Below are 22,170 nucleotides of genomic sequence, written 5' to 3'. Positions count from 1 at the left end.
TCGGGGACGCGAGCCAGCCGGCCACCGCGCGGGCCGAAGACAAGGACGAGTGCGCCATGATCTCCACCAGCCTCGGCGAGGAGTGCGAAGTGCCTATTTCCAGCGCCACCTCCACCAAGTTCACCCAGAGCCAGCCCGCCGGTGCCCCCGCTGAAGAGGGAGCTCAGGGGCCCAGCCTGGTGAGCACCGGCAACTCCGAGGTGCCGATGCCCAGCGCCCCCGCAGAGGCCGAGCGTCCCCTCGCCTCGACCAGCAAGGAGGAGAAGGACGAGTGTGCGCTCATCTCCACCAGCATCGCGGAGGGCTGCGAGGCCTCCGTCCGCGGGGCCCTCGCCGAGGAGAAGGACGGCAGCGCCGTCATCTCAACCAGCTCGGGGGAAGACTGCGAGGGCCCGGTGTCCAGCGCCCGCCCTCAGGCGGCCACGCGTCCCGCCGTCACCCCTGCGGAGGAGCTGAGCGACTCGGCCATGATCTCCACAAGCACCTCTGAAGGCTGCGAGGCTGCTGTGCTGGGAGCCGTCCCGCTGGACCAGGAGCAGCCCGGCACGGCAAGGGTGGAGGACTCGAGCGATGCCGCCCTCATCTCCACCAGCACAGTTGAATGTGTGCCGATCACCACCGGCCTGGACACACGCGGCGAGAGCCGGCTGACCGCCAGCAAGCCAGAAGGAAAGGCCTTGTCAGCTGCCACGCGGAGCAAGCGTGACGTCCCGACGCCCAGCCTCATCACTGAGGACGGCTGTCAGCAGTCTGGCCCACTGGCAGGGCAGACAGTGGGCTTCGTGGGGACCATGCACACCGAGGAAGGGCAGGCCAGGGTCTCCGTGGCTGAGCTCTCTGAGGCGGGAGGCCAGCCAAGTGAGAGGCGGGACACAGTGGCTCGAAGCAAGAGTGCCTTGTGCCTCATCCGTGCAGAAGAGAAGCCCGTGTCCTCGTATGCAGTTCAGAGAGAAAACACGAACCTGGAGGCAGAGACGGCGGGGGACGGTTCCCCCACAGGTTTGCGGAGGAGTGCCAGCTCGCCCGTGGGCCCCCGAGGGCCCGAGCAAATGGCCGGCGATGAAGGCTCCTCCGTCAGCGCTGGCTGTGTGACAGCAGTGAGTCCCGGTGCTAAAAAAGGTGTCGACTCGCCGTGTTTAGGAGACGCTGCGTGGCAGTCCTCGCCTTCTCCCAACCCGCAGGGTTCTGAGGGCGACTTGAAAACCACCCCCTCTGAATGTGTTAACCACCAAAAATCTGAAATTGCTCCTCCCCACGCCATGGTCCCTCCAGCTGCCTGCGATGTAGCTCTGTCAGCCCCTAACTCTGGGCAGGACTTGGCTGTAAAGAGCGGCCACAGTTGCAAGCAGCCAGTTCCCGTGTGCTCGGAGACAGCAGGAGCTGGCACGGCGCCCTCGTGCCAGAAGGAAGAAGGCCTCAGGATCACCGTTTCTTCCAAAGAATGTGTGTGTGGCATAGGTGAGACTAACCGCAACTGTTAGCATTTTCCACAGTTGACTAGCACATGTGAGAAGCCTGCCAGCAGGTGGTTTGGGCTCCAGCAGGACCCAGGGTGGCGGGAACCGCGGTTGGAGGGTCATTTCCTTAGAAGAAGCTTGTGTTAGTGGTTTAAAACCTTTGGCCCATCGTTATGTGCAGAGAGAAAAGAGGTAGGAACCTGAGGGGCAGGAAGTTGCGAAGTCACCTGCGTGTGAGCTGCCAGTCACTGAGCTCCTCTGGGCTCTTGGTGATCAGAATGAGTGTTGCTTTACAGCCCCATGACAAGTGGGGTTTGGGCCCCCTCATTTTACAAGTGAGGAAATAGGTTCAGGTAACTAGCATGGTCCTTGGGTGCCTTTTACAAGAAAATGACCGCCAAGCCTCAGTCTCTCTTGCATGAAGTGGGGCAAATAGAGCAAGCAGACACCACAGCACCCTCCACTTTCTTGGAGATGTGCAGCTTATGACAGGTCAGTGCAGTGCATTTTTAAATACCATTTGTGGTTTAGAATTTGAAAGAGAAGAGAAACATGTTCTCTGCTGGCAGATTCCAAAGATCATGTTAGAGTCGGGCCCTGTCAGAGGTGTGTGCTTCCACCATCTTTCATTCTGCCGGCCACCTCAGATGCTTGACACCAGGCCCACTGTGCCAGCCATGGGGGTGCAAAGATGTAGTCAGGGTGAAAAGAACTGTGAATATAGTGGTGGTGTCAGCAGGCTGTGACGCTGTCCACGGCAGGAAGCGACCGTCGGCTGTGGTGTGACTGAGCTGGCTGGGCAGCGAGTGAGCTGTGACACTGCAGTGACTTGCCTACACACCCTTCAGCACCACCTGCTGTGAGAACGCCAGGGGTCGGGGCTGACCTTCTGCCCTGGCTGTGAAGCGTAGTGTCCTGCACGTTTCCCCAGGAACAGACCTTGGTGTCAGCCATTCGTCAGTCCTGCTGTTGTAGGGACTTGGCAAACACCGAGAACGTTCCAGGGTAGAGGAAAGTTACGTGAGACAGTTCCCTTCGAGTTTGGGGGTAGATTGAATGCTGCGGCAGATTTTGTGACTCATCATTGCTAGTCTGTTACTACTCCCTCCCCCTGTTTTTCCTCTGAAGGTGCAAAAATCGAAGGGCTTTTACTGAGGAAAAGCCTGCAGCCTCTTGGAGAAAGGAGGGATTTTCCTGGGAGGGGTGTGTGTGGGCAGCTGAGAGGGAGATGAAGCCACAGGTGGCAGATGACAGAAGAGGAAGGAGGAAGGGCCAAGATGGATAGAAATGAGTGTCCGCTGGAGAAAATACCCTTTTCTTTTTGGCTATTTCAGGTTTTTTATGTTCAATTTTGCTGTGTCAAGGCGGAGCAAGTAGAGTGAGGCGGTTCATAGTTTGCCTTCTTCATTGAGACTGTTCAGCGGCTCAGGGTTCCTTCTTACAGGGACAGTGCTGATGCAGATCACTATAGGAAAATACTTAGCAATAACGTGTGTCCACAATACTATTTTACATTCTTCTGGGCAGCCACCTTAACACAAGAAACTGTTTCATACATACCTCCTCAAAAAGTGAGAAAATGGCTCCTGCCTTCCATCTGGGATTTTTCTTTCTTTCTTTTTTTTTTAAAGATTATTTATTTATACAAGCACTGGGTACAGTCAGAAGCGCGGGAGGGTGAGAGAATTCACCAGAGCCAGAGCGGGGAGCAGAGCAGGCAGAAGGACCGAAGGACACTGCTGAGGGGAGCAGCGGGCGGCAGGAGAGGTCTGTGCGCCATGCGGGACCCTCCTCTGGTGGCCGGGGAGCAGCCAGGGATCGAACCGGTGCTGCAGAGGCTGTGGGCAGCTTTGCAACCCAGCGCTCAACTGCTGCGCCACCGGGGAAGCCCTGGGATTTTTCGTACCTACTTTTTATCTTTTCCTACTAGTGGCAAATATAAGGCCACAGAGGAAGGGGACGTGGCATGCCGGGTGACAGCTTTGTGTTCCCATTTGGTGGCTTCCATTTCTTTAGGCAGTGAGGAGTCTGCGCTGAATGTTTCGGAAGGATTGGAACCCAAAGCCGGCTTGAAAACTGAGGTATGGATGATGATTCGTCTACACTGACGTGTGCATGTGGGAGAGCCACGTCACCACACGTCCTGGAGGCGCTTCCTTGTCACCCCCCCTGCTCCCCTATCCCCATGGGGAGAAAGCTAAGGATCTCAGTAATCCAGTTCTGTTTATTCAAACCACAAACTCAGCGGTCACCCTCCGTTCCTCCCTGTCACCCCACACTTAATCCATTGCCAAGTCTTGGAGTTTCCACATCCAAATATAACTTGACTCCATCCACTGCTGTGTCTGTGTCCACCACCAGGGTCTTCACCGCTGCTTCTGCAGTCACCCCACTGACTCACTCGCTCACTCAGTCCAGAGAACTGCTGCTAAAAACTAGACGTAGGTCATGTCACTATCTTGTACGCAAGTGAGTCTCCGCGTCCCGGTTCCAGCCTGAGGTCGTGGCACATAGCGGCCCGTGGGAGCAGAGCTGTGAACAGGAGCCCAAGCCGGGCAGAGGAGGCACGGCCTGCCCATCGGGAGTCGGGTGGCAGACGACAGGGCTTACAAAGATGACATGAGGGCAGAGTTTTATAACTGAGTAGAAATTTGCTAGGGGAAAAAGAAAAGCCTCCTGGGCAGAAATAACCATGTTTTCATTTTTAAGTTTTGCACAGACTTCAGAGCAGACTTCTGTGTTATAACATGCGGGGAGTTGATATGCCTCAACTTGGGGTTAGTCATGCCTTCTTGATAACTTCTTTTCATGGCACTTTGAATTTCCCAGACGTCTGTGTCGTCAGGAAAAGAGAAAAGTCCTGAAACCCTCACCCCACCAGAAAACCCGGGAGGGAGCACGCCATGCGGAGAAGGTGAGCGCCTACTGTGTTCTCTTACTCCCTTCCATGTGCATTGGCCTCTCGCTTGAAACTCAGTAGCCAGCTCACAGTAAAACACAGGCCCTATGCATTTGCCTCCCGCCTTTTAAAAATGAGTTAAGTTTCTTACTGTTTTTTTTTTCCTTTGCATACAAGAACTGGGGTACAGGCCAGAGGTGTGGGGGGTGCGAGGATTCACCAGAGCAGAGTGGGGAGCAGAACAGGCAGCTCCGCCAAAATAGACTGCTGAGGGGAACAGCGGGGAGTCAGGAGAGGTCTGCTGCGCCCTGTGGGTAGCTCCCCAGTCAGGATCGAACTCGTGCTGCAGTGGCTGCGGACAGCTTCACAGGTTGCATCTTAACCCTTGCGCCACCATGGAGGCCCACATTTCTTACTCTGTTTCAACATATACTATTTCTCTAGAGGTATAAATTCTATTTAAGATAATTGTATAAATCTGATGTCTCCAAATTATTGTGTCAAAACTTGCTGTGGAGTCAGCTATTGTGTAAATAGTAGCTGATTTATATTTTTGCAAATTTAAGTCTAGCTTAATAGAAAATGGCTGGTTTCTCTCATCGATGTCTGTATTCAGATTGTTGCTATTCGTTGTCTTGGTTGAAATTTATCGCACTTACGCAGTTGGGGTTTAAATAGTCTCTACAGATAACTGTGGAAAACTCCACTGTGCACTCCTGATTTCATGAGGTAAATGGCATCTTAGTGTTCGTGTGGCAGTAGGGTGGGCCCTGCATGGGAGGTCCTGGGGGTCCTTTGGCCACACTTTGAGAACCACAGGATTAAGGAAGTGGACATGAGAATTGCGGCAGTGGAGAAACGTTTTCTCACATTAACTAGGAAAAAGCAATAGGAGCTTTAGAGTGGATGACCAGATATTTTGGAGAGGCATGCGTGTCTGTGGGGACAGCCGTGCCAGCTCGGGCCTTGGGGAAGGCCGGTAGTTAAGCTGACCCAGTCTCTCTCCTTTACTTGGAGAAAGTTCGATACACGCACGCACGGTTCAGTTTCCCATTCTCTCGTGGTTTAACAGAAATGTCCTAGTAAGTGTAGCGCTTTCTTGGACCCACGTTGTGGGGCCTTCTCCTTTGGTGTGCGCAGACGGACCTCATTTGTTTTGGGACTGCAAGTGACCTTTACCATACTTTCCCATTTGTTAGACCTCGTAAAGAGCTCCAGTGTCTGTAGTTTGCACTATTACAAGTAAAGCTTGGATGAATTCCCATATGCAGGTAACTGTTTCCCAAGTATTTCCATAAAAATGGGCTGGGTGGTCAACACGTCTGTTTTGAATCCTGATAAGTACTTGTCATTCCCCCTATTTTGTGGGCTTTTTTTTTTTTTTAAGGATTTATTTATTTATGCATACAAAACCTGGGGTATAGGCCAGAGGTGCGGGGGTGAGAGGATTCACCAGAGACAGAGTGGGGAACAGAACAGGCAGACTGATCGAAATACACTGCTGAGTGGGCGAGTCAGGAGAGGTCTGCTGCACCATGTGGGTAGCTCCCTGGCTGCCTAGGGGATCGAACTCGTGCTGCAGAGGCTGCAGATAGCTTCATAATGCTACGTTTAACCCCTGGAGCCACCAGGGAGGCCCTCCCCCTGTTTTGAAGCCAGTTACTGAAGGGTGATCAGTGTGCATTAGTAGATGAGGCAGAGAGGCAGTGGAGAGGTCATTTGGACGCAGGAGCAGAATGCGTAGACCCTCACCCCAGACTCTGGGCACTTGGGACAGGACTTTCCCAGGCAAAACCATTGGGAAGGGCGTCCCCCACGTATGTAAGCTAGAGCCTTGAAGCAGACAGGCCTGGAAGCGCCAAGGCCCGGGAGCTATCCGTGCTGACTTGTGAAAACACTAATGATGACTAATCTGCCCAAAACTCGGACAGATGCATTTATTAAAATCTGTACATATGACTTATCACACAAGTAATTAGCACCCCATTTGTTAATTGTCAAGAAGGTAGCATTTTTGGATTCTGAGGTCCTCATTTCCCACAGTTATGTTTTAGGTCTCTGTGTTTAGGTACAGTTCACTAAGACATCTACTTACGTAAAAGGAAGTTGTTTAAAAGAAAAATGTGTGTTCTGTCACTGCTGAGTAGAAACAGTAGACCTTGTACTTCAGGTTTCCAAGGAATATAAATAGACTTTGCTGTTAGAGGGAGAGTCTGACTTTTCATTTGGTGGCTTTGCTTTCAAACGAGCCAGTGGCACAGAGCGTCTCCTGGCTGCATGCACTGTTTTGCTGCTGAGCTAAGGTCGCCAGCAGAGTTGCGTAGGGACTTAGGGAGGCACTGCCGATACTGCGAAACTGTGGGCGTTAAATAATTAAAAAATAGTGGTCAGAATGTTATAATTCACCAAAGCTGCTAGGCCACTTAGCAACATAGTCCTACCTAATTACCCTGAGATTTCTGCTTCTCTGTGGTTCAGTATTGAGTTTCCTTGTTGCTCGTTTTTTGTCTCTGAACAGCTGACCTACAGAGAGAGCCTCCGTCGGTGCCTGAGCCCCTGGATGTAAGTCACTGATGTGGTTCGGGCTTTGTTGGTACTGTGGCCAGGGCTGTTTTTGGGGGTGTTTGAGATGAATGGGGAGGCACCCCTAAGGGAGAGGGGCTGCCCACATTTCTTTAGGAGTCAGGAGGCGTTTGTGTGTGCCTCTCAAGTTCAACATAAGTTCGTTCATCTGGCTCCACTGATGTCATGAAATTCAGCAGTTTTCCTCAGAAAAATAGTCACTCCGAATTCAGCAGCGCGATCTCCTAGTGGCCCTTTAGGCCAGTGTCCTGAGACAGAACTAAGGAAGCATGAGGGAAGGCCCAGATCGTGCAGAATAATGCTAATGAAATTCAAAGAACTAGGCATCTTTGATTTATAATTACGATTATGGGTCCATGGTGGGATCGTGATGTCTTAAATTACCCTGATGCTGTAGACAAAACAGGTTTTTATTAAGAAGTTAACAAAGTTCACATTGTTTTTAGGAAGTTTCCCTGAAGATACTAAGCTATAATTGCCACGAATGCATATTTATCCCATATGTGGTTCTCATAATTCCTTTTGTGCTGGAGAGAATTTTTTTTTTCCTTCTGTAGGAGTAAAGGATCTAATGTCCTGCCAGGAGTAAAGATTTTATAAAATGCTCACAAATCATGGGCCCTCTTCTTTCCAGGGCTCCTAGAGGACCCCAACGATTCCTGCCTGCTCTCAGATACCCCAGCATTAGAGTTTCTTTCACCCCCTTGCAGTGTCCCTGCCTGTAGCTAGAAGCTCGTACACTCCTGCTGAGGTAGACAGTGGGGAAATGCCCCTCGTGGCTTGGTACCCTCAAAAGGTCAAGGCTGCTCAGTGTGACTGGGACCTGCGGACCCCAAGGTATGGGGCCTCCCTTGCCCCCACCCCAGCCCAGCCCTCCTTTGCTGCACCTGAGCTGCGGAGCCACACACTGGAGTGTCGTCGATATCTCGAGACTCTCCCCCAGTCTAAAAAGCAAGGGACAGTGGTCAAGATTTGCCAAAGGGAAATCTCCCTCCAGAGTGACGGAATCCTCTAGCATTTTTGCACACAAGAGAATTTTGGGAAAGTCTCTGGATGGGAAAGGAACTCACAATTCAGAAAATTTTCGACCTTATTTTTTGCTCTTGCCATCACCATTGTAAAGACAAGGAGGGCAGGCAGAGTGGCCCGATAACTTAAAAAAACCGAAGCGAATTCACAAGGAAGGTGCTCTGTGGTCTTGAGCTTCTGGGTGAAATGAAGAGGCACACGTACCCCAGTTCCAACATTGCCACAAACGGCTAGAGTACCTCAGTCACCTTCCTTTTTTGTCCATCTTTAAGATTTTTGTGAGATTTTCCATAAACACCCTCTTCTTTTGTATGTGTAGGTTGAAATTTCGGGCTCAAAAAGAGATGCAGAAACCGATAGCAAAACTTCTAACAAAGAAGGTGAGTTAATGACTTCATAGTGGTAATTTCAATATGAATTATAAATTGCCATTTGTTGGTTACTTTCTGCATGCCAGGCCCTGTGCTAAATACTTCACAAAGTTTCTCATTTAATCCACACACTCTAGTAAGGAGAATGTTAATAGTACTTCTTGTTGTGGGAGCAGGCGTGGAGGGTTGTGGGGAGCCTGGCCTTCAGTAGCTTCTGGAACTTCATCAGCGCCTCCCAGTGGAGTTAGTGCAATGGGAACACGGAGCCTGCGGTCCTCCTCAGGGTTTGCTCCCAAGGAGGACTTCTGTGCTGACTGCAGGTGACACATCCGGGACTTCACATTAATGTGCCCCCGCCCCATTCCACATGACCTGTGGAGGCTGCCAACGCCTGTGGAGGCTGCCAACACCTGTGATTCTCCCAGAGTGGGGAAAGCAGTCTGAACCCCTGTGCACTTGCTTTCCTAGTGTGTTGTATTTCACAGCCACACAGCAAGGATTAGAAACCCCCGTGTTACCTATCTCCTAATGTTGGCATGCCTTAAAATTTGGAACATTTGCTTCATGCTTTAGAAAAAACTGTTTCAGAAAGCGTAAACTACATTCTAGCTCCCCCTCACCCCCCAAGGGGCCACTGTGCTGCGCTTGCTGTTAATCCTTTCCTGGCAACAGGGAGTGCCGTGTTCCAGAACTGTCTCTGTCATGCTGGTGCCTTTAGCATCACACTCTGAGATTTTGTCAGACGCCTGTAACTCTAGTTACTTTATTTCATTTGTTCTTTATTTCCATAGTATGTGAATCCACCCAGGTTATTATATTTCATAATTTCATGTCGTCTTGGACGTTCCGGTTTTTCACAGCTACGACGCGTGATGTAGTGCCTGTTCTCTAGACGTATCTGGTGCCCCGACACTCGGTGTGCCATTGCCGATGTGATAGGACTCTTCAGCTTGACTGAGTGTGCCAGGTTGACCCCAAGTGGCGTGGCAGTTGTCACCCCACCCTCTCCTGCATTTGGCGGCGTCAGTCAGGGGACTTGCTAATCCGGTGGCTTCCCAGGCACCCCCTGGTCTCCGTGGACGTTCCTCCTACAGCGCAGCTCCCTGCGTGGGCCGGTGGCTCAGAGGCTGCGTGTGAAGCCCAGCGGCCCTGCTTGGCCCCGGGCCTCGCCTTTCCAGAGGGGACTCCTGAGGCTCCCCTGGCCGGGCTGGTGGAGGACCCGCCACTGCTGTGGTCATGTCCCACCCTCCTTCCCTGCCCCGCCGCACACGCCCTGGAATTGTACTGGGGGAAGGAAGTCTGTAAGGGTGTAAGGGTTGATTTTTCTTTTTTGTATTTATTACTCAGAGATTTCCAATGGTAGAAAGGACAACGCAGAAGCCGTGAGGGACCACCGTGTTGAAGCAAATCCGAAAGAGGTGGGTTTTCTTAGGAAGCTCGACTGTTTCCTGATTTGTACATTGTACTTTCTGCCAGTGCACAAAGAAAAGCAGAACTTATTTGCATGTATTGAAAGTTCACTGACCCTATTGAGGTTCACGTCACTTCTGTCCCTGTGCTTGTCGTGTAGGTAGCGGGACAGGGCCGGCAGCGTTCTGCCATGTCCGTGCGCTCCAACGAAGAGACCCTCTCCTCAGCCCTCAGTGGGCCACAAAACCCCCCTGTTAACTCAGGACACACCATCGCCGACCGTGCTGGACTCAAAGATGGAGAAAGGAGCAATGATTTTTTTTTAAGTATTTTAGAATCACTGTAATAGAGTATAGTGACAGACAAATTTGATTATTTTGTATGAATTTATCAAAAACTGAATCTGATCCAAGTCTAGATGCCAAAAGCAGTATTCTAGATTCTAAAAAAATCATATAAAAATGTATCCAAACACGAGAAGCTACTGTACTTTGCCCCCTTGCAGTAGATTTGTATCCAAATTCTGTTGCCTTTAATCTAACCGTTCTTGATTCCAGGTTGAGGAGGAAGAGAGGCGCATGCCCAGAAGGAAGAGAAAGAAGCCTTGCCCCTCCTCAGAAGACGAGCCGGGTACTCCCAGTGTTCATGTGCCTGTTTCCGACGTCTTTGAAAATCATGTGATTTTTGTATCCCAGAAATAGTTCCACCTACTTAGGAACTACTTGAGGAGGGTGGTGATTGTTTATTTCACACCTCTTGAGGCCATTTTATTTCCAGACTGACGTGACACTTCCAGGGTATTTTCTGGGCTTGATCTAGAAGCCAGATTGCTCCGTGTGGAAGCCCGGCCTCTGTCACTTGCTCCGGGCTCAGCCAGGTGCTGCAGGGCTCCTTAAACACACCCCCCGGCGAGGGATGCACTTTGGTACAGGTGTGGACAGTAGTGCTGTGAGCGCTTACGTGCTTTTCTGCCTGTGCCAGCACCCCCCGGGAGAGCCTGCTGCAGTGACGGGAACATTCTACGTTGGCTCCGTCTACTCCAGTCGCTGCCAGCTACGTATGGCATTGAGCTCCCGATGTGGGTCAGTGGGAAGGAGAGTCCATTTTTAGTTGTAGTCAGCTCTAGCTTCAGCTTCCACAGCCACATGTGGCTTATGGCTGCCGTGCAGGATGGTGCAGAGGCTTTGGTTCTTTCAAGCCTGACACAAAGTACAAACTCAGTAAACTCAGAGGTGAAGTGTGGGAAAGAAGGGTTAAATGCTCCCCTTTGGTCAGGAGCATGTAATCTTTTGTAATGACTGGGTTCTTACTCTGTCCAGGTGCCATCCCTGGTACCTGTACATTCACAGTGACATGCGAGTTAGGTAGTATCAACTTCTTATAAACAAAGCAAGATCCTGATAGACCATGACTTTATTTCCACTGTAGATCTGAATCCCCGCCCCTGGTCTAATCATTAAGTCAGGCCTCTTAGGCGGCTCCTTGGCCCGGAGTATAGTGCCCCTGGTTGCTCTGTGCATCTGGAGCCCCCATCAGCCCTACTGCTTTGCTGGTCTCTGCTGAGCATCTGTGGAATTTTGTAATTTCTCCACTTTGGCTTTGTCGGGGCCAAGGCCATGTCCACTGCTCAGTGACATGACATTGCCAGCACCTTCAGAAATAACTTGACATCCTATAGCACAGGTCCAAGAAAGAATCTTGAACCGTCCTCAAATAGAACTGTGTATTTCATTTTGCTTTTATTCCTTTGTGATTCTGTCCAAACTGATTTACAGATGATAATCCAGATATCTTGGATTCCAAAACAGAAACAGCGCAGAGGCAAGGTTCTGAAACTGAGCTGCAAGATGCAAAGGTATGTTTTCTGCCTGTTAATTTAAGAACTGAGGTAACCTAATTACATCGCTGTGGAAACGTAACTCCCCCCCCCCCCCAGTAATAACCACTTTATTAGAACAAAAGGTATTTTTTGGACTCCCTTAGAAATGTGAGTGTTGCACTTTGTCATCATAAGCTGCAAGACTGTGTTTTCAGAATGAAGATACAATCATTGCTAAAGTTTTTGTCCAGGTGTATTACTGATTTCTTAAGGTGGCTAGGTAGGTGCTCTTCCCAAAGCTTATTACAGATAATCTTGCTGCAAAACAATGGAATGCAGCGTAACTTTCAAATGTTACTATTTGGCCTTTTCTCTACCCTGCCACCTCCCTTCTCTAAAATACGGGTAGAGTTCAGGGATGGACCTGACTCATTGCCTTTTGTCCTGTGCTTGTAAGTTCCTCTTCTGACCCAGGAAAGTGGCTCACACATTTGTATTTCTGTCCTTGCCCTCTTGGCCCCGAGGTCTCCATGTCCTAGGAAATGCCTCTTCTCTAGAGTCCTCCATTTCGAGGTATTAACTTCTCATTGTCTGTTCCAGGCCAGCCCCATCGCCTCAGCTTCTCTTTCTTCCAAAAGTATCTGAGACAGCTTCTGAAAGCACATGCAGCTGACTTGCAGCTCACTGAAACCAGTTCAGAGTCCCTTTTGTTTCTAATAGTTGATAAACTAAATAAAGAGTAGTAGAAGAATGTTAACAGCCTAAGAGGGGAAGTCACACATTCTTGTGAATTTCAATTCATCACAGTCAAGGAATGAAACTGGCTTTTAATCCCATCACTGCCCATGCCCAGTTCAGAGCAAGAGTCCTGAGGTAGCGCCTAATGTGAAGAGAAGCAGATTAAAGAGTCTTTTTTTCCCCCCTTCAATTTCATGTAGGTTTTTTTAATGTTAAATTTAAGTAAAATCTAACTTAACCATTTTCATGTACAGATGTTTTCAGTATCATAAACTCTAACTGATTTTATATTCAGCTTGTGTATGCTTATTTACATTACTCTTACAAACATTTTGGTATTTCATATTCAAAACTTTTTGCAGCTAAGGGTGAATGACTTAGCACGCTAAGAGACCACAGCCAGATACCCAGAAATCCTCAGCATCTTCCACTTTATTCCTTTCCTCTGTTCCCTCCTTCCACCACCCAACTACAACAAAAAATCTGTTGTAAGTTCCTATCAATTTTTTTCTAGGGAGTTTCTCTGAAAAAGACAAAGTTCCAGGATGAGGGAGGAAGAGAGTGATTTCCATTTTGCAGGGAAAAAAAAATAATGTCCTTATTGTGGCTTTATCATCCAGCCTCCTCTCAGGCTTTTCTGCCTTCAGAGTGGGTGTGTTTATATAGATAGTCCCAATAGCAGCAGAAATTGTTACTTTTTAAAAAAATTCCAACAAACTATTCTAAAGAGCCATAGGGGATTATTTGGGGGTTAAAAAGGGAGACTTTGGGGAGGGGGATGGTGGCAGGATTAATTCTGAAAAGGAAGCTTTTTGTCTTGTTCAACTTCTCTACAGGAAGAGAACCCTGGAGAGTTGGAAGAATTATCGAAATCAAGTTCTAAGACAAACAGCACAGCCTCCAGAGCCATGGAAGAAAGAGGTGAGCAGCGTGCCTCCTTGGGCCAGCCTCGGAGAGGGACAGAGACCCTCCGGACACCAGAGTTGCCCTGACCCTGTGGGCGTTGCTCACTCACCGTCCCTTCATCAAACAGTGGGCTCCTGCTGAATGCTGCGGGTTGTTTCTGCCTCAGTCCCTTTCTGCTCAGTGTCCTGATGGCCACCTAGCCAGACCCTGGCTTGAGAGTCTTGGTGCCCTAGGCCTGAGGACAGAGGGTGTGTCGGTGTGGCTGGGACCGTGTGCTCCCGTGGGAGGCTGACCCCGGTCCTCAGTAGTGGACTGAGCGGTGCCCTTTCTGCAGATGAATATAGCAGCAGTGATGCGACCGGCGAAAAGACAGAGCCCAATGAAGATGACACCGTAAAATCCCAGGAGGTGAGGAATGCTTGTGGGATTTATTGGGTCAGATTTATTTAAGCACCAAAAACAAAATGTGTTAAATGCTCTTACCTGAAGTTTTTCTCAAGTACTTTGGAAGGACTTCTTTTTCTGGCTCAGCACGGCACCATTTCTCATGCTGTGTTTTATCAGTGTCTTTTTGATTAATCATGGTTCCATCCAAACATTTGTACGAGACCTCCTTATGTCATGGCTAGGTGGGGTGAGCCCAGAGCTGTTCCTTGGGGTCATGTCAGGTTCTCTCCTGGCAGCTTAGTGCAGCCACGCCTGGTGATACTTCCAGCCAGCAAAGGAGAGAGGCTGACCACGGCTTCTGAACAAGAAGAATGGGTTTAGAAGGCCTGTGGCGAGTGCCGAGTGGGACCCAGCCTCCCAAGGCCGGGTCGGCGGCAGGAGTAGGCTGGCCTTCAGCCCTGCCCACGCCGTGCCCTTGAGGTTTGCAAAGAGCCCACAGGGGCACAGACTCACAGGGTCCCCCAGCCATGGGAAGCGACTGGCCACCAGCAGGTCTTGCAGATAACTGCTTCCAAGGTGGCTGGTCTTGAAATCATCCAACTTCTCAGTGGTTCTTTTTGTTTTCTCATAGTTGCGTACGACAAATTGAGTGGCCTTTCTTTAATCAGGCATAAATAACATTTGGTCACCAGGGACTGGGACTAAATCCAAATGTAAGTGGACACACATAGTTACTATAAAAGTAAAAGTAAGCACTTACTTCCAGCTCATCGTTACCTGACTTCCCCGCACACCCTGTGCTGCCCACGCCAGTTGTCCCTGTTTGTCAGGCGAGGGAACTGCCACTGGGTGGAAGGCACTCAGGGCACGTGTTTTTTTAAGTGATGAAACTGGGGTTTGAGGCCTCTTGGGGGGAGCTCTAAATCTCATTTTGAGCACTGATCTATTTGTATAATAGTGGGTACAATTATTTTTTATGGCTGTTTGTCCCCCTCACCCCCCTTAGGAAGATCAGCCAGTGGTCGTTAAAAGGAAAAGAGGGAGACCTCGGAAACACCCCGTGGAGGCAGCCTCGAGAGCAAGTATGTGCTTGCCGGGTTTTCAGTTGACACATGAGAAATTTTCAAAATGATTTTCTCAGCGAGCTTTCTTTTTGCATCTTGCAGAAGAAGAGAGCAGAGCGGACGCCGGCCCCGTCACCGTAAGTGATCGCCGCGGGCGGGCCCTGCGGGCGCTCACCCTTGGCCTGGAAGGGCCCTCCGCGAGACCTCGCCTTTTGAACGACTTCTTGTTCTTTAAGTTATTTGAAAAACTTTTTAAGAGACTCTGTTAAATAAGTATCGAATAACCATTCCAGTAATACTTGGTTACTAATGTCTTCATATAAACTTACGTATATTCAACGCTCTGCAGTCTGAATCTGTCCTCCCTTAGGAGTGTACTTACCTAAGTCCACTGGTCCAGGGACGGACCTCATTGCAGTCATCCTTGACCTTAGCTATTGCACGTGATTTTTCTATCGTAAATTTTGTGGAAAGCTCCAATGTGTGTCACCATCTTAACTACTTTTCATGAAGTTCCTTTTGTAACAAAGTGTATATTGATTTCAATGCCGGAAAAGCCTCAGTGAAACTTCAACTTTTAAACTTTTTTTTTTTACTCTAAAGTGTATGCACATCAAAATCAGCCTCAGGATTTCATTGCATGAAATTAGTATCAGGAGGACGAACGCATCAGTCGGCGGTCACATGTGTCCCCTGGCCTGATCAAAGCAGATGGGCGTCAAGCCTCGGTGCTGCCATTTACTCCCAGAGAACAGTTTCCAATGCGTTTCCCTAACCACGGAGAGAAATCCTGAACATCAGCTCCCCTGTGATGGTGACAAACTGCTGATTTCACTTCTGTGTTTATTTGTTTCAATTTAGGTCGAACAGTCTCCACCTGGCAGCAAACTGAAAGGCATGCCAGCAGGTAGGCTGCCCCTCGTTGTTTGGGTGACCTAAGCGGGAGGGAGCTGGCTAGGGGGAAGGGTTCTAGCCTCTCATTGTTTCTGGATGAGGGCTGCCCCTCTTGGGCAGGCAGCTGTCTCTGTAGCTACAGAGACCAAGCATGGCGGCCCATGCTGTGCTGTGAGCTGAGCTGGTTCTGGAATTCTGGCCTTCAGACAGAGGGTAAAGGCAGTGCACAGCCAGCTGGGGTAGGCTCTTCCTTGCCCAGACTGTAACTCACTGGGTATGTTTAAGGGAGAAACAGGTCAGTCTGGGGCCTGGGCACTCTTACTAGGAGGCAGGACTTCAGCTCAAAAACCTATGCTCAGGAGCTACAGCCTGTGCAGCTCACAGAGCCAGGATGAGCGAGATAAAAAAATTGTTTCAACTATTTTTGTCCTCATTCCAAGGGGTAAAATATTTACTTCGAAATGTTGATAATGATTAGCTCTGGGTTAGTGGGGTGATGGGAACATTCCACGTTATTTGTTACTGTTGCCTGTATTTTCCAGAATTTTTTCAACCGTGAATTTCATGGTTGAAAATTGCTAACATGAATTCAAGGAGAGCCAATTGGTGGGTTCGAAGAGTTGGCACAGGCAGAAGAGATGATGTGACAGCTCTCTTAGATAAAGGGCAGGGAAGGATGGCTTCTGATTAGCCAAGGTCACGCGAACATGCCATTTTAAAGTTTGTCTGCACTTAACTATGTGTTTCTGTGATCATACTTAAGTTTTCTTGTCTCTTGGAAACTTAAAGTTTATTTTTAAAAACGGGTTTGCTTGTGTTTGGTTTTTCACTAGGTTTTATTCACAACGTGATACTTTAAATCCATACAATGCCCATAACTCGAATGCCCTTGAAAGACTAATTTAGGCCATGTGATTTGGCTGTGACTTGGCCGGGCTTTTCTGAAACTGGGTGACGACCAATTTAAGACAGGATTCTTTTTTGTTGCCCTTTTTCTTGGTTTAAGTCTCCACCCACCTTAGTGTATTGAGCGCACGGAAAAGGCAGGTCCTACAATCTCATCAGTAAGTAACCTGTGGGCTGTTGAGTGTCTGGCAGGTGTCTCTGAAGTCTCAGGGACTTGTAACATTCATGGGAAGCAGATACATAACAGGGTCGGGGTAGTGGGGGCTTGCAGGGCCTCGGGGCTTGAGGGGTGTACTTTTTTACTTGCCATGCTACATTTGGGGTCAGAGAATCCCAGCTCCCCCATGCACACACACAATTGCTAGTTATATGACTGTTCAGATTACTTAAATCAAGGTAGAACAGCCTCATTTTTCCTGTCTGTGAAGCGGATTGTATTTGTAGAGCCACCTTGGTGTTTCAGGAAGTCTGTTGTCCTGAGCTGCAGTTCCTGGTGCTTCTTGGGGACTCCTAGCATGTACCCCCTTACTTTCCTACCTGGGTTCAGACCATTTTTGCTGAAAGGACGCATGAAGGTGGTCTAATCCAAATCCTTGTGTCACAGAGAAACTGAGGCTGTAGGAGTTGAAGCACTTGGCCCAGATCCCATAGTTTGTTGATGACAGACCCTCGAGTGTGCTGACCCTTGTTGTGATACGCTCTCTGTGGGGGGTGCGGATCTACTGGGCTGGTGTAAAATAACGATAAATGTGCAATGATGCGCTCGTTAGCGCCTGTGCCTTCACAGACACACCAGTCTGTGGAAACTTCATTTTACTGTAAAAAAGTGTTAATACGGAGATTTCCTTCTTCTTAAAGATGAGTCCAATAAAGAAACAGCTAACCCACAAGAAAGAAGTCTCAGCAATGTAAGTGCTCCTTTTCTATCCATCTGTGTGCTTTAGAAATCCCCTCAGGAGGCTCCACTGACTGCCTCTTCAGCTTTGCTTTCTGCCCTTGCAGGATGACGGCGAAGAGAAAACAGTGGCGAGCGGGCGTCGGAGAGGGAGAAAGCCCAAGCGCTCGCTCACTTCCTCGGATGATGCCGGTGGGTGCCCAGCAGATCCTTAACCACGGAATCCAGTCAGCTTAAAATCACCTTTTTAAGAGTTTTTCTTTGGATGAGGAAAAATCGAGCGGGATGCAGCCAGTGTTAATATTGCATGAATACGTGCGAGATGACTCTAATCCCGTGTCAGAAGTGCTACATCCCAGATGCTTTTCTGAGTACATGAGAATTTCTCCCAGATGCTGGCTGTGAACGGCCTAAGTAAACTATCCAAATGTGTTTGAGATTAAGTTAAACAGTTGTGAATCGCCAGGGCCGAGACAAAAAGGAAATGGAAAACCACTTCTCCGCCTCCGAGTACCTCGTGTCCTGCGTTCCCGGCGCGTGACCCTGCCCTGGGGAAGGGTGCTTGGGACGGCGCGATCCAGGTGTTCCCTTCTGTTCCAACAGAATCCTCAGAGCCAGAGAGGAAACGCCAGAAATCCATTTCTGACGCCGCTGAGGACAAGAAAGACCCGGAGTCTGAGGAGGAGGAGGAGGAAGAGGAGGAGGAGGAGCCCTTGGGCGCCACCACGAGGTCCACCACCAGGTGGGAGGCCCAGAGGTAACCGTGAGCACCTCTAGGCACACACGCCCCGGGCCCGGGCCGCCCCTCCTTGGCCCTCCTGCCCGCTGGCATCTCCTTTCCGCCTCCTCAGGGAGTGCGCCGCCCTCTAAGCATCGGGAATTCCCATCTGAAGCCAGTGTTGAGGGTCAGTTTAGAATCTTTGCCAGATCCTTGGTGCCTGTTTGGGGACCCTTCTCAGAGAGGCGCGAGCACGCGGGCCCGCCGTCATCGCAGGCTCGGCCAGGCGGGAGGGGGCAGGACTGTGTGATGGGCTGCACGCGTGAGATGCCCTGTGCCCCGTGTGTGACTTACAGACTGGTGAGCTCATGTTTCCCAAAGTGTGTTCCCCCAGGTCCCAGGGTAGCCAGAGCCTCTGGGGGGGAAAGCACCATGGTCAGTGAGTTTTGGGCAGGTCGGTGAATCCTCTCCCCTTTCACAAGTCACATTAACATCGCCTCAGCCTGAGGAAAGAAACCTGTTTAACTTGTCTAAGCACACGGCATTGGCTGCTCCCCTTCCGTGCACCTGGTTCTGCCTCTGACCTGCAGTGTCCTTCCCTCAGCGGGTTGAGGCTGCTGTACCACTTTACAGAAAATACTCGCCTGGAAGGAGTGTGTTCCATTTTTAATGTGATTACAAGCTGTTCATCTTGGTATCATATTCTGTAATTTCATTATCTCAGATTAATCAAGACATTCAGGAACGTTTGTTTCACCTGTCGTCATAATACACAGTAACAGGGTCTCGGATTTACCTACAGGGTTAAAATCACCTATTTGATTCCTACAGTCATGCCTGCTGTTAACCATTTGTCTTGGTTTATTTCTCTAAGATTCAGATTTTAGAGCCAAAGGCTTTATTTTAAGAGTTTCATGAGGAAAGGCAGTGGTCTCATGCTTAGGTTTCTTTCTCTTTTTTTTTTTTTTAAGAATTATTTATTTAAAAGTTTTTTTTTAAAGATTTGTTTATTTATTCATACAAAAACTGGGGTACAGGCCAGAGCTGTGGGGAGGGGATTGAGAGGATTCACCAGAGACAGAGTGGGGAACAGAACAGGCAGATCGACCGAAGTACACTGCTGAAGGGAGCAGCGGGTGAGGCAGGAGGTCTGCTGCGCCATGTGGGTTGCTCCCTGGCCAGCCCGGGAATTGAACTCCTGCTGCAGAGGCTGCGGACAGCTTCATTGGTTGTGTCTTAACCCCTTGCACCACCAGGGAGGCCCCTTGGGGATCTGATGAGAATGTTCAGATAAACAGAAGTCTAGATAGACCCATGATTCCTGTGATTGAGAAGGTGGGGGTGCCAGGGACTGCACCCTACCCAGTTCAGAGCATCCACGGCACCACTGCCTCCCTCATTAACAGCCATTTGGTAGGAAGGATCCGCCTCAGGGAAAGTTCCAGGGACCTTCTAGCCATTGTTGAGTGTCTCAAAGTAGCTGTCAGATTTGCCTCTTAAAATTCATTCTTCAGAAATACACCTTACCTGGCTGTGGTTCTGTGATCATCTGAACACAGAAGGGTATCATATTCTATAATTTCATTATCTCAGATTAATCAAGACATTCAGAAACGTTTGTTTCACCTGTCGTAATACAACAGTAACAGGGTCTCGGATTTACCTACAGGGTTAAAAGGTGTCTTCCCAATGTGCTTTAGCAGCTTTTGTTTTACAAATGGACTCTTTACAGTCTTTAGTGTTGGTTGGTTGGTTCCAGGCCTCTGGAGTCTTCATAATTTCAGACCCAGGAGGTGGCAGAGCTCCAGGTGGGCGGGTGCTCTGCCCGTCTGTGCCTCACTCGGCAACCCAGCAGCTCTGTCCAGGCTACTCTGCTTCTACACGCCCCCAAGCAGGGGCCACTTCGTGGTCAGTGAGGCTGTCCTGTGGCCCTCCTGTCCCTCCAGTTCCATGCTCAGAGCTTTTCTGCTACTTTCTACCAAACATCTGCAGGCAGCTTCCAGGTCTTCTCACCTCTAGCCCTCCCGTCATTCCTGTTCCTCTCCATCTCTAAGCCATGGCTGTCCACATCAGTGCAGGCCTCTCGAGAGGCTCTTGCTCGTGTCTCCACACTGCCCTGGCTGCCCCGCCTTGCCGAGCCCCCTCTGTTGCAGTGCACACCGCCCAGCAAGTCCTTTTTCTCAGAGTTCCTGCGGGGAGTCGGTTCCCCCTCGTCGCCTGGCTGCGGGTGACCCTCTGAGGCAGCAGCAGGCCTCTCTCCTCTCAGCTTCAGAAATCTTCCATTTTTGAGCAACTTCCAAGTGGCTTGAAGCCGCGCCTCCCAGCTCTCACCACTGCCTGACTTTTGTTCGCTGCAGGTCCAAGGCCCAGCTCTCCCCTCCGACCAAGCGCAAGCGAGACGCCAGTCCCCCGGGGGCACGTACCAGAGGCCAGCAGCGGGTGGAGGAGGCCCCGGCCAAGAAGGCAAAGCGGTAACGAGCCGGTGCCCGGGCTGGTCCGGGTGGCGGAGCCGACAGGGGCCGCGCTCCGGGCCGGCTCTTTGCTGTCGCAGGGAGCAGATCTGCATGTGCTGAGTTCCTAGGTGCAAGCTTTCTCATTAAGTGTTAACAGCTTTATAAACTGTTGTTCATAGAAGATACTATGTACATTTACTTCAGATAAAGGAAAATAAGTTTACTTTGTATCTGAACTCAAAACAAAGTAGTTGTATATTTTAACATGCAAAATTGGGATTTCCCGATGTGACACATGACTAATGCAAACCCCTGAGCCGGGGACACCAGGCCTGCCCTCGGCGATCTGTGTACAGTCTATACACATGTAAAAATAGGTTGTATTTTACTCTATGTATGATGCTAATCAATGGACACTTTATTTATTTTACAGAGAAAACTTATCTGTGAACTTTACTATATATCTGTTTATTTTATTTTTTTTTTAATAAAAGGGTTTTAAATGCTATGCAGTCATTAGTAGAAACATATTAGGACCCTGCCTGCCCTGTGACTATCTGATATGAACTGGCAGAAAATACAGAACCTTCTCGCATGTATCCAAGTAAAGTAGTTTAGCTCAAGGAAGGATCTCACTGATTTCTGTTCACAGTTGTTACTCTGTTTTTTAAGAATGTGACTTGTTTTTAGATTATACTTGCAGCTGTGACTTCCCCCCCAGCGCCCCAGCGCTAGCAGGTCTGGTTCTGGTAAGGGACAGCAGCCCCCCGCAGAGACCCCTCACCACCTGTCCCGCCTGTCCCCCGTGCTCTCCCCCCGGCCGCCCCAGAGTCTTCCCACCTGTCAGTTTCCGTATGAAGACAAGTGAAGTAAGGATTAGGTCACTCAAGTGAAGTAAGGATTAGGTCACTCTTCTTGATCAAGCGTCAGGATTTTGTGTTGTTTTATACACAATTATTTCAGGATAGAAACTGGCTTTACTGCCGGATTCTTTTTTAACATATTTTAACTCCCACACGAGCAAACCGTTCAACTTAAGTTTTTCATACGATTAAATTTTTCTTGAGATCAAATTTGTCTCTAGCAATGAATGATGTGATGAGTTGCCAAATAATTGAGATTATTTTAAAGCGTTTTCTTCATATTCTTGTTTTATAATTAAAATTTACATTCAGTGTGTGTGAATTTTCTTTTTGGAATTCTTAATGTAAGGTGGATATTTGTCATTTTACATGGTTTCTTACTGAGATTTTATATATAAATTATAAAATGTTTCCCAAAACTTGAGTGGTAAGAATTTTTTTTTTCCATATTTAAAAATTTCTCCCTGTGAAAACCGTTTCTTGGCTTTCGATATCTTGTTCCACTTTCACATTCAAACACGAGCCAGGTGTGGCCTCTGCCTCGCCAGGACTGGGTATCGGGTCTGGAAGGGGCGGTGGAGACCCGACAGGTCCTCGCTTTCATTTGAATGAAAGTTTAACCAGGCCCAGAAATCTGAAGTGACTCGTCTCCTTCAGGACAGAGCCCGGGAAGCTTGGCAGCTGCAAGCCGGTGCCTGGCAGGCCTTGCGCTCTGGGCTTAGACGGGCTCCCTGGAAGGCCACGCCTGGAAATGTCTCCCAAGGCGCGGCCAGCGGGG

The 22,170-nt window shown here is 49.4% G+C and overlaps 1 protein-coding gene across 1 annotated transcript in view; it reads left to right on the top strand.

The window, feature by feature from the left end:
• Window positions 1–21,842, top strand: part of BOD1L1 (biorientation of chromosomes in cell division 1 like 1) — a 44,348-nt gene extending 22,506 nt beyond the window's left edge. Inside the window, 17 exon segments of the mRNA XM_054688461.1 lie at window positions 1–1,458; window positions 3,474–3,538; window positions 4,287–4,371; window positions 6,875–6,918; window positions 8,288–8,348; window positions 9,687–9,757; window positions 10,307–10,379; window positions 11,525–11,604; window positions 13,143–13,227; window positions 13,547–13,620; window positions 14,606–14,681; window positions 14,766–14,800; window positions 15,525–15,570; window positions 17,322–17,371; window positions 17,466–17,550; window positions 17,962–18,100; window positions 20,434–21,842. Coding sequence (XP_054544436.1) covers window positions 1–1,458; window positions 3,474–3,538; window positions 4,287–4,371; window positions 6,875–6,918; window positions 8,288–8,348; window positions 9,687–9,757; window positions 10,307–10,379; window positions 11,525–11,604; window positions 13,143–13,227; window positions 13,547–13,620; window positions 14,606–14,681; window positions 14,766–14,800; window positions 15,525–15,570; window positions 17,322–17,371; window positions 17,466–17,550; window positions 17,962–18,100; window positions 20,434–20,551 — 2,645 coding nt within the window. The 3' untranslated portion in view covers window positions 20,552–21,842.
• The last annotated feature ends 328 nt before the right edge of the window (window positions 21,843–22,170 follow it).

The sequence above is a fragment of the Talpa occidentalis genome, unplaced genomic scaffold, assembly GCF_014898055.3.
Source record: "Talpa occidentalis isolate TD23 unplaced genomic scaffold, MPIMG_talOcc4v2.1 talOcc4.6, whole genome shotgun sequence".
Taxonomy (NCBI): domain Eukaryota; kingdom Metazoa; phylum Chordata; class Mammalia; order Eulipotyphla; family Talpidae; genus Talpa; species Talpa occidentalis.
This window is presented reverse-complemented; position numbering and strand designations above follow the sequence as displayed.